At 33.9% G+C, this 12,575-nt stretch overlaps 1 protein-coding gene across 2 annotated transcripts; it reads left to right on the plus strand.

Moving 5' to 3' along the window:
* The first annotated feature begins 4,951 nt into the window (after nt 1–4,951).
* LOC119633269 (SET domain-containing protein SmydA-8) lies at nt 4,952–11,006 on the plus strand. 2 transcript variants are annotated; one of them, XM_038026731.1, is made up of 4 exons: nt 4,952–5,348; nt 9,511–9,840; nt 9,919–10,145; nt 10,223–11,003. In XM_038026731.1, exons 1-4 carry the CDS (start codon nt 5,002–5,004, stop codon nt 10,894–10,896), a joined length of 1,578 nt encoding a protein of 525 aa, XP_037882659.1. In that variant the 5' UTR covers nt 4,952–5,001; the 3' UTR covers nt 10,897–11,003. The 2 variants fall into 2 exon arrangements, with proteins under 2 accessions (XP_037882659.1, XP_037882658.1); XM_038026730.1 differs by lacking the exon at nt 4,952–5,348 and adding an exon at nt 8,436–8,842 and having other exon boundaries at nt 10,223–11,006.
* The last annotated feature ends 1,569 nt before the right edge of the window (nt 11,007–12,575 follow it).

Consider the following 12,575-nt stretch of genomic DNA (forward strand, 5'->3'; position numbering starts at 1 on the left):
AAACGTCGAGAGAAAAATTCTAAGAGAACTTATAGCAGACGCGAATTTTATGACTTTTCAATTTAGGAGAAATAAAAAACTACAAATTATTGCTCACGATATTAACAAGCTGGACATTTTGACAAAACATTTTATCGATTTAATCAACCTAACGTTAACATTTTTCTTATGGAAAAACCTAATGAACGCAATAAATTACAATTCTAACACTCACTCGCCCTTCAAGGATCCATACGCCGTTTCATTTGTACTGAAGATCTCAGTAAATATATATTTCGTGCTTCTAATATTTTAAGGAGATGCTAAATTAATTAACTTTCTGCCTAGTAGCCCACTTTAACTTATAGCATACATATTCCTATTTGATGAAGCTTGAAAACAGACTTGATCTATCCACGAAAACGCTTAGAATTAGTTAAAGTTTTCTTATAATCCGGGAGAGATATCGATTAAATACCTGATACAAGTGCTTTCCTCAGTCAAAGGCGAACATACCAAATAGTCAGAAAGCCCCATTGGCTCATGTACCGAGAAAGGGCATTTTGCAAAATCTGATTACGCTTCAGAAATTTAATTGACCTTATTACTTTTTATTATTATTAAGAAAGAGGTCACTGCTCAGCGTTGCAAAAACGATAACACAGAATGCGACAAAAAAATCGCATTCAGTCTTCATCTGCTTTTTATTATATTAATATCTTGTATCATACATTATTATTATTTTTTATTTATTAATTAGTTGATTGATTTTATCAAATCTAAAGTCTGTATGTTCTAATTGGAGGCTCTGCAAGCGTTTGCGCTTATTATTTTTTGATTCTGTTGCCATATTGCTATTAACGTCCAATACTACGATCATAGATTGATGTACGTCGGCAGAAAAGCCGAGGACTTATGCTTCAAAAAAAAAATTCTTCGATGTCAGTACGTGTTTATAGCTTAAATTCACTTAGCTTTAATTTTATTACACACACACACACACACAATTGACTTGAAAGCGAGAAAATATTTATGCAGCTTAGCGTTTTATATTTATAAATTATTTATTATGTACTATATTTATTTAAGTTACGAAGTTCTTATTAGGTTGTTTCCCTTAAACCCCTTTAGTAGCTACGAAATGTAATTTTCATTTTTCCTCAACCTTTTTTTTTATAACCTTTCAGTCCTTATCTTCAACATATTATATTAATAATTACTATGTTAATGTAAATTATGACCTTATAATTATAAAACACATATTATCCACTTTAAGTTAGTTTACATTTTGCAATTGTTTAAAATATTTCCATATATGTACACAAGGAGGGGATATTTAATACAAATACAATAAAGTAACGTTGTTATAAAATAATATTTTATTATTATCCTCTTGTTCCTGTATTAAAATACGTTCCTTTTAAACGGGCCTGGCGTAAGGCGTTTCATAAAACCCGTTCTTTCCATTCCCAGGCATCTTCTTCACGTTCTAGTTTCAGTATCCGCAACTCCAGTCTACGCGATGAATCCCGCAAATCAGTGACTTATTAAAGTGTTTGTGCAGTATAGTCCTCATCTCCTCTAGCTTGGCCTTTAAAATTTGTTTAACTTTTTCCCTTCGCAAACGTTCGCCTACCGATTTATGTAGAATGTATACAAATCAGTGGGTGGTGTTCAAATTTGAAATAAAAACATCTGTAAAATGTACACAAAGCTAGGAATTTCTTGGTCTATAAGAAGTGTTGACGTGTTAAAAACGTAGTGCTCACAAGTGAACTGGAATGGATGGATTGACAGGCGCATATCTAAATTAACTATTATATCTACGAATGGATTGAATTCATAGGTATTCATTGTGCGCATTAGGAAAAAAGAAAAAGGAAAAATTTGTAAGAAACAAGTAAAAATGCCATAGTGGCCCACCATTAAATATAGACAGCGTTTCGCTTAGTAAAGACATAAAGCGTTATAGGAGCAGTGTTCGAAAATATGCACTGACCCGAATCATTTTCAATAGCTTGGTTCCTTGGGTCAAAACATGCCGATGTACCAAGTTTCATTAAAATATCTCCAAAATTACGGCCTGTAAGTTGAACACAAGCAAACAGAGGGCTTTATAAGCCTAAAAAAAATTGGGTCTATCTCAAGGCCTTCTATGTGTTGCATAAATCCGCATAAATTTAATGTGTTCTTATACCGACAGTGATGTAGGTCATAAGAATTCGTTGTCAAAACAACTTTCGCTAATTCCACGCAGATATGACTCATATCAAACTAAGACCAAATAAGAAAATTATTTGACCGAGTATTTATCCGTACCCGCGCCTTCATCTTAAAAAAAAGAACCCATCCATGCGAAATTTCAATGCTTTTGCCGGATTTGAAACTAACGTAGAACTAACTTTTCCCTAAGCGGAGTTGAGAGATTGGTCCTGCAGCGACGCGTTCTTCCGTAGATAAGTCCTAATTAAGTAGCTTTGACTAATACACTCCAGCTTAATCTAGCACGACACGCGATTGAAGGACATACGAGCTCGAAATAAAGTACGGTTTTGAGTGCTCACAATAGAAATGAAATTTGATTTTGCTTCAAATCGTTAAAAAGTTTAAGCCTATTACCTGCGATTTAAGGTTCGTTAATATTGAAAAGAGCATAGCCAACATAATAAGCCTCCACCCCCAGTAGTTGACAGGAAAATGCAAAAGAAAGTCACCTATTCGATATCGCGTCAAGACTATTAACTTTTTATGGTCGACAATTAATAACATATGCTTTTGCTTCTTTGATCTTTGTGATAGAATTTTCTTCGAAGACTTTCAAACAGATATTAACGACGAGATTTCCTCAACATATGTTGTAAACTTTTCCTATGTGAAATTCCGTGGCTTGAGAACGACAATTACACTTTCATTCTAAAAAATCAAAAATTTTCAATATCAATATAGGAATCTGAGTCAAAAAAGGTTAATAGAGGTTAACATAAGAATTTTTATGATCTTAGCTCTCAAAAATCATATGAATATCTTGCACAATTATATCGATTTTAGAATGAGTTGAAATTTTTAAGGAAGCGCGAGTAAAGTTTACTTAATTGGCGTGTGTAGAGAACACACCTTCTCGATAGATATATACAAATTAAGGACCACTCTAATGACCCGTATAATAAACTTGAAACTTTGCAAACGATCTTGGGGTTACATTACAACGATTATGAACACTTCAGGTACAGGTTTCGCGTTACACCCTTCAATAAACATTTATTGCTGCTCTCCGGTTACATTTGTTTAGATTACTAAAGTCGTAGTCTAAGCAACCTAAAGTCCTGACTCAAAGGTTTCTTGCATTGTAAAATTTTTGCCAAAGCTGGCTCGTGTTTGACATTAATTTTAAAAACAAGATTTAAGCTCTGAAATATAAATCGGTTTAAATAAATAAATAAAAAAGGACCAAATGATCTAAATTTATTTAGTTTACACTTTAAAAGTGTTCATTTATGTGATAGACAAACCGAATTGAATTAATTCATATCAGTATTGAAATGTTTAAGTAGATAGAGAATTATTCTGTTTTCTTTCTACACTTAAAGAAATGAATGAAGTTTTTGCAAGTACCTAATAGTACTCTTTTTGTATGATCCTAGAAGATAGGAAGAAAAGTCACTTTGATCGTATTTGAGATAGCTATCATATGAGGTGAAAATCGTTTGTGTGGATGAGTTAAATTTATTGAATGCTCTGTGAATACATAGCGTGTTATGCTTGATCGATTTGTTTGTTCAAATTCAAATTCGCACTTCTCTTTGGTTTAGTCCGTTCGATCGCAACAATGGAAAAACATTTTTTTTTTTTTTTTAAATTTATGTTACCTAATATAAATACTAGGCGATTTATGTTCACTATCACCGAACTTGTTAAAAATAATTTTATAATTTTCAAATATTACCTAAGTACAGAAATGGTAGAATTTGCCGAATTGAAGCGTATAAACGATACTCGAAAGCAATGCAAAATACGAAAAAAACGAATGAAAAGACTGGAGGAAAGGAATTTTTCGGACTATAAGACGCAGCTTTTTATATAGAAAAATAGAAAGTAATATTAAAAAATATTTTTTCCAGTAAATCGTCTCTAAATTTGAGGTTTGAAAGGAGTGACAAAAATAGTTCAGATGAAAGTAATACGAATCGTGACATACATTAATGAGACGGAAGGATCGAACGAAAAGACTCAAGGAAAATACATACCGTATATTGCGGACTATAAGAGGCAACTTTTTACATAGAAAAATGGACTCAAATTCTGGGTGCGTCTTATGGCCCGAAGGTAATATTAAAATATTTTTTCAATAAATCGTCTCTAAATTTGAGATTTGACAGGAGCTCGCACGAAAGTAATACGAGCGGTGACACTAATGAGACGAGTGATAAATAAAAATTTTGATCCGAAGGAAACATTAAAATACATTTTTCGAAAAATCCTCTTATAAATTTGAAGTATGTTAAAATATCGTGCAGTACGTTATATATTTAGATAAAATTTGGTGTTTAAATTAAAAAATTAATTAGATTAATTAATTCTGTTTTTTTCGTATAGAGAGTGTAAGGAAATCAATATCTTACGATTTACAATGATTCTGTCGATCACATTTAACAGATGCATATGAATATCGAAAACTTAAGTTTTAGTCTAGTGGGTATAAAAAGTGGTATGCGTGTGTGTGCATGCAATTGAGATGAGTGTGTATTTGTTTAGCATGCAAAGGGATTGCATCAAGTGCATTAAAACAAATCACTTTCATTAACGAAAAGTTCGATGTACGTGCAAAATTTTATTTCATTTTCGAATAAATACGGAAATAAACAAAATAGTACTTGCCGAGCAATCGATTAAAAATATTTAGACAAACGAAAAGAAAAGAAAAAAAAGAAAAGATATATATACTATATACTGAATCTAGCAAGTATTGAAGAATTAAATTATTTACAAAATAATTAAAATTTTAAAAATTATTTTTCAAATAAAATGTTCAAATCTTGTATTGAAAGTGATTCACGTTTCGGTCGAGGCCTTGTCACTACCGAGACCGTTACAAAAGGCGAAATTGTCGTTGAAGAAATACCGTTTGCCCGTGGCCCGAAACAAAATAGTGGCATTGTTTGCTTGGGATGTTATTGCAATTTACAATTCGACGACGACGGAGATTCCGTGGATCGTTGCAGCAAATGCGATTGGCCTCTATGTGCTTTCTGCACGGACTCGTCCGAACATCAATTCGAATGCAAGACTTTTGCCGATGCTAATGTTAGATTTGCTGGCAATGTTGGAGAAGACGGAGTTTGCTCGCAATTGGATTGCATAACACCTTTGAGGTTAGTAGAAAATTTGCAAAAGAAAATCGTTTATAACTTTTATACATATACACACACACACACACACACGTTAATAAATTCTATAGATGGCTAAAGTATCCCAGTTAAAGTTCAATAATATTAGTAACTTGTAATTACAATAAATTAATTTAAGCGTTGCTTGGGCAATGCTTTATGTGTGCAAATTAAGATAAATAAATCAACATATAGCCTGAACGGTGATCTGCGAAAATTGACATAACGTTTTCGGTCTCTGCTTTTCAAGGTGTGCGAGCAAAATCAACTCGCAAAGAAGCTGTCATTTTTTGATATTAAAAACATCCAGTCCAGAAGAAGCTTTTAATTTTCCCATTCGAAGTATTTTGGATAAATACCCTACATTGGTTCGTCTACCACTTATGTCTTAAGTTGGTGAACGCTACATCTATGGCTCTTGTCAATTTGACGGGTTTTTTGATTTTAAGCTTAAAAATTTTGGCTAACGAAGTAGATAAGTTTGGATCTTGTATATAATGCAGGAAACATATTCGTCTACTCTTTTTTCCCGGAACGAGCCCCGCTTTTTTTTGCTTCTAATTGTTATAAATTTATTTCTACGAAAACCCGTCAATTTCACAGATAATTGTTGTGGATCGTCGCAGTTCCCTGATGAACTGAAAATATGAGGCTAAAAAATAAGCTCGGCACTGCCCATAATGCAGGACCAACTAGAATAAACTTGATAAAGACAACTATACTGTAGACACTCGTCTATAACTTTCGATTTCGTGACTATGTGATCTGAAATAGTGCTGCCCAAATGTTCATCAAAGCCGCCTGCATGTTGGGTGGACAAATAGTCTTGATTGAATTACTGGAATATCCACCATTAATAAAAAAATACAGTCTAATTCAGTGCATTAGAATGAATCGGAAATAAATTGAAAATAATTTTGAAATGTGACGAATTTATGGTATGGTTCCGATGTTGTTCATTTAGTGTAGTTAACTTTTTTCTCATAGAACTCACAAGTCTTGACGTATTTTCTTCTGAACGAATTTTTATTGTAAGGTATTAACAATTGTCCACCTAATTCTCTTTTTACACGAAATCTTTTATACGCTATTTCTTAAGAACTGTGCGTCTGTCTTGTAAAAAGAGACTTAGGTGTATATTGTTGCCATACAAAGGCTTATTTTTGCAAGATTAATTATACGGTAGGTGGTCCAAAAAAATAATCTAATGGATTGAACAACAAAATATTGAGTCGACTAAAAAAAGGCTTCTGAACGAGCATTTACATGCCTTGCGGATGTTGTTGAATACACGATCGTAACGAGTGACTTTCGGCAGCATTTTTTTCTAATGAAATAGAAAAAGTTACGCTTCCTGCAAATGCTCATGGAAGAGCTGTGTTGTGCATACTTTGGTGTGGTTACTTCTGGAGCGATGTAAAGCTTAAAGAAAGCTAGCCCAATGACATAGACTAATCACGGTCATTATCTACTAATACTAATTAGGCGCTTACTTCGAGATTTATACAAATTTTCATTGTGATCACAGCATAAGAGACATTGAAGCTTCCTCTTCGGTTAATTTTTACAGCCTGCCTCAGTTGTGGTACATGAGGTATATGAAGTTTGCGGGCATGTACGCAATACTAAGAAGGACTTGAGATAGATCAATTTGTTATTATACCCACCTATTCAGAACCAATTTCTGGATCGATCTAAGCTAGTTTATCCGTCCGGCTGTCTAGTTTCATTGCGCTCAAAGTACAAACTTTTGCGATATTTTGATCAAATCGTACATATCGACCTGTTTTGGTCCAAAGAAGAACGCTATTGATGCATTGCATCAGATTACCATTTCGGCCACTTCCCATACAAAGCCTGATTATGAGTAGTCATTATCTGAACAACGTTGTTAAGCGCAGTGGTATAAGGTACTTAATGGTGTTTTTCCGTTCTTCGACGAAAGGTGCAATCTTGGGGCAAACATAAAACTTATTCATTATTGACAACAATATTTACAAGTTGTCATTATTTTAACTTGCCTAATTTCATAACTTTTCTATGCTTGCTGAAGGCCCATTATGCTTGTGGTCAGGCTCCGTCTGTGGCCAGTGATTATAAATATATGATAAAATTCGCAATTCTAACTCTATCTTCTTGCAATTTTGTAAGTTTTTTAATCATTCATCCGCCTGAGTGGCCGAGTAGGCAAGAGTCTCGACTAGCAACTCAATAGTCGTGGGTTCAAACCTCAAGTGCGGTAGAGTTTTTTAATAAAAAAGCCGATAGCCCTAGATGCTAGTGCTTTAAGACCTTAGTCTTAGAATTTATTCTCTGGCTAAATTTATAATAATAATAATAATAATAATAATCATGCAGCATCGAGGGGACAGAGAAAACTAAGTTGACTTAGAAACTTACTCTGTTAAAGAAAGCCTCTGATGTATGTCGGCGTGAATAACGTTCGCTAGATCGAAACGTTAGTATTATATAATTATATGGGTTGAGTTTGTTTGATGAATTGAATTTTTGTATTTATTTCAGATTCAATTCAATATCAATGTCACTTTTTAATGCGCCGCAGCCACCAACTGCAGATTGTTAGAGATTGAGTCGCAAAGTATATATGCTTTCCGTAGAATCTAAAATCTTCAGGTAACATAATGGAACGATTGATGCATGCCTGCTCCGAGCAAGCGCCACGGTTTTTAACCGCTTCACCGTAGAGACTCAGTTTCACGTGTTTTTAAAAATCAGGCAATAAATGTGTAACATTCTCTCTTACCTTTACCTTTCGCAAGCTAGCAATGGTTCTATTCTATTATTCGAAATATGTGACAATAATAAGAAGGTAGAAATAATTGCTATGATCTTTAGTCAAGATGATATTGTTCCAGTTTCGTACTTTCATTTAGGGCAAACAACCTTTGAATTCAACACAATTATATATGCGATGAATCGATCATTTTCTAAAGCTCATAAAGCTATGTTATGTCCAACAAGAGCAGCATCAAACCAATAAAATGCAAATGAATTTTGTCTATTTAAAAACTTGTACGTGGGATAGTGAAAAATATTTGAATATTTGTTGTTTCCTTTTGGTCAGTCATAAAAATGCCGTATAAAGGCCCGCATGTTAAATTAAATCGCACAGAAATACAATATAATTCTAAACTAGGACGTTACTTAGCAAATGGTTCGGAATCTGTAAAATCGCGAGATGTTATTCTACTTGAAGAATTACCTTTCGCAATAGGACCAAAATGCAATAGTCCGGTACAATGTTTGGAATGTTATAAATATGTTGCTTGCAACAGTATCGATAATACCGATCGTTGTATTTCCTGCGAGTGGCCGTTATGTGATGAATGCCAAAATCGTGACGCGAAATATCATGGACAAAGAGAGTGTAAAATATTTGTGGAAGCCAAAGCAAAATTTTACAATATGAAAAGTGATCAAAACGGTTGTCCGCAATTAGATTGTATAACAACTTTAAGGTATCCGATGGAGTATCGCATGAAAAATCTCTTAAAATATTCAAATTTCATATTTCATTTTTGCATCTCTCATTCTGACGTGAAGAAGAAGAAAAAGCTTTCATTTCTTTCTACGCAAGCAACAAGACAATGCACATATGCTAGTTTTATTATGCGTTATGACAGTCGGAAATGACCGGTTCGCATATTCCTTAGACTTATATATACTAGTGTCGATTTGAGTATATGTTCGAATGTCTGTCTATACTTAATTACAAAATCTGGCTTAGAAATTTGAAAAGTGGTTCTTAGAATTCTTTTTGATTTCCGTGGAGAAAAATTGAATCACTCATCGAAACACAGGGAAAGCCCAACAGACTGAAATAACTTTGAAGAAATCGAAACTAGAAAGCTAGAGCTACGTTTACGTTCCACATGAAACTGGTCGTGCTCGACCCAGCAACGCATTTGTAGCAATTTCCACTCCCTACCCTCAAGGTAGGGTACACATAGTATATTTCTTTCTTTTTGTTTTTACTAAATAACAAGTATTATCGATTACATATTTTCTTATATATATAAACTAATTCTAAAAAGTGCTGGGCACACTCATATTTTTAGAATTTCAGAGCCAACATAAAAATAAGTTAACCTCGTTTCTAATATGATGAATTTCGTTTCAAATTCAGAGTTCTTCTTGCGAAAGAGGCAGAACCGGAGAGATGGGAACAGGAGGTGGCATCTATGGAATACCATGATAAGGAGCGTCGTGAAAACACAGACTTTTGGCATGCAGATCTTGTGAATATCGCCCAGTACTTGAGAGGTCCTTGCAAGTTGGGCGAGCGGTTTTCCGAAGATCTTATAATGCAAGTGGTAGGCATATTGGAGATCAATGCTTTCGAAGCCCGTACCGATCAAGGTTATGCCCTTCGATGTTTATATCCCGTAACTGGAATATTGGCACATAACTGTGTACCAAATACCACTCGTAGTATCTATCCCAGCGAAGATTTCAAGTGCGTTCCGCAAGCATGTAATAGTTAATAAAAAAAAAAAAAAAAAATTAAAAATTTATTTCCTTTTCTTTGATAAAGGATACGATTACGTGCCATGGTTGATTTAGATCCTGGTCAACCATTACATCATTCATATACTTACACTTTGGAGGGCACTGCCCAACGGCGAGAACATTTAAAGGCAGGGAAATATTTCGAATGTGATTGCGAACGTTGCAAGGATCCAACAGAATTGGGGACACATTTTAGCTCATTTAAATGCAGTAAATGTGACGATGGTTGGCTTTTGTGGGTTAATCCTTTAGGTAGCAACATTAATTGCTTATATAAAATTTTCTTTTCAAATTCATTAAAAAAGTCTTTTTTTTAAATATATTTCCAGATTCGCATACAGAATGGAAATGTACAAATTGTGATTTTAAAACTACTAATGAGGCTGTGCAAAAGGCCATAACTGTAATGCAAACTGAGGCAGCCGAAATTCAAGCGATGGATATGAGTCCAGAACGTTTGGAAGAAACTGAGAAATTGTTAAAAAAATATCGTTCCGTTTTGCATCCGTTACATTTTATTCAGACATCGTTACGACAAAATTTAATTGAAATGTATGGGCGCGTAGAAGGCTATGAAATGGTTGAACTGCCCGATGTGCTATTGGAGCGTAAAGAAGAATTATGCCGGCAAGTTTTACGTGTTATGAATGCCTTCGAGCCCGGCTTAAGTCGTTTCAAAGCCATGATCCTCTATGAATTGCATGTACCCATAGTTTTATTAGCAAAAAGTGCTTTTTTGGCGGGCATATTGACCGGCTTAAAATTAAAAGAGAAACTTTCAGAAGCTATCGATATATTAAAAGAATGTGTCGACGTACTTCAATATGAAGACCATCAATCTCATGAAGGAGTTCTGGGTTTAGTGGCCAAACAAGCTATGAACCAATTAATCCAAAGTATTGAAAATTTAGGAGCGCAAGAGGAAATTAATGACAACGATGACAGGGGAGATGAAGACGATGATGACGATGATGATGATGAGAAAAACGATGATTCGAGTTAAATTAGAAAGACAGTAAATAAAATAATTCATCTTTTATAGTTAAATAGGATTCCTTTGGAAATAAATTTTTTTTAATAAATTTTAATATTTTAATTATATGCTCCCAACCATTGAATAAAGATCAAGTATGAAAATTAACAATAAATCAAAATATAACAATAAATTGAGATTATTTTTTTTTTTGGAAAATGTTTAGTTTCTTTCTACATATGCGACCAATTAGGCTTACGTCTCTTCATAAAACTGCGAGTCGGTTACATTTTAGTTTTTAATCATCTTCTGTCATATAAGTCGAATTTTTGAATTGTTGATAAATTTTTAAAAGCATTTATAGAAGAATATATATTAAGATTAACTTTAATTACTCGCCGATACGCTTGCTCCGGTGGTAACTCTTTGCAAAAGAATTCTTTCAACCAGTGCTAAAACGGCGCGACTTTTACTTTTTATTGATATAATAATCTTTTCCATCTCCTCATCAAGATCAGCGTCAGGAACGACACGGCTAAATAGACCTTATTATTATTAATATTATTATTTTAATTTTAGACTAATGAATTGAATTCTTAGACTAAAAAAAAGGCATTGAGCACTAGCAACACAGGCTATCGGCTCTAATTTAAATAAATGGATATTAGATAATAAGCTTAGTAGTATTAATAAAGTAAAATATTGAATTGATATTCTGTTCTGAAGCTGATTGTAGAATGTTCAAAGGGTTAATCGTTCCAAATGCAATACTTCTAGCCAAGGAAAAGTTGAGGCAGTCGCAGAGAATGTGCTCCCAGAATAGAGGGCTGCGCCCCTCCATTCATATCCGATGTGTTTTCGATTCTATACGCCTCGGGATAGTCAAATGGAATTACAAATGATGTATGCTTATACGAAAAGCGCTCTGCAGAGAGAGATCAATCTCACGCGTGTAGGTGAATTGTCAGAAGAATGGCTAAAAGAAAAGCAAAAATAAGACAATTTCCCTAATTTTTTATATTATAAGAAGTACAAGTACTTCGTCCTTACGCTCCTTACGCATTTACTTGCATATATTATTGAAATATATGTTTTTTCTTCTTAGCAATGATACTTTGTAATTCCAATATATAGATACATATTATAAGATTAATAAAAAAAAAGATTTTTCTAATCCCCGAGATCTTAAAGATCCCCGCCCACGTTGAAAGTATAACTTTATTAATGCCAGTAACAACCTCAGAGTTGTTACTGCCATCTCACTCTCACTAATCTGTCTGTGTGTAGTATCGCAAACTTTCCTATCGTCCTCGATGGATAATGCGATATTGCCGTCCTTAATTATTCTTCAGCTCCCCCGTTTGTTGCATTGTTGGAGTTGTGTGATTATTTTTCCCAAAAGTGTTGAATAAGATGTTGTAAGTACTGCCATCCATTGAGAAGATTCTGCTTTATTTTCAATAAAGTTTTCTAATTTTACTATTGCTGTTAAGTTTCGCATGACCAAGAAATGAAGTTAGTAGATCTGTATCAACTTGATGTTTGCTACACAATGGACATGAATTTAAACGTCCTTCAATTTGGCATAGTGTTGTGAACATTCCTTCATAAGTGACCGACGAATCCTTGGGCGTACACCTTACATGATATTTGTAAACTTATCTTCTGCTTTCTATAAACTTCCGTCGCTAGATCGAGAGATATGCCAG

This window comes from Glossina fuscipes, unplaced genomic scaffold (assembly GCF_014805625.2).
Source record: "Glossina fuscipes isolate IAEA_lab_2018 unplaced genomic scaffold, Yale_Gfus_2 2, whole genome shotgun sequence".
Classification (NCBI taxonomy): domain Eukaryota; kingdom Metazoa; phylum Arthropoda; class Insecta; order Diptera; family Glossinidae; genus Glossina; species Glossina fuscipes.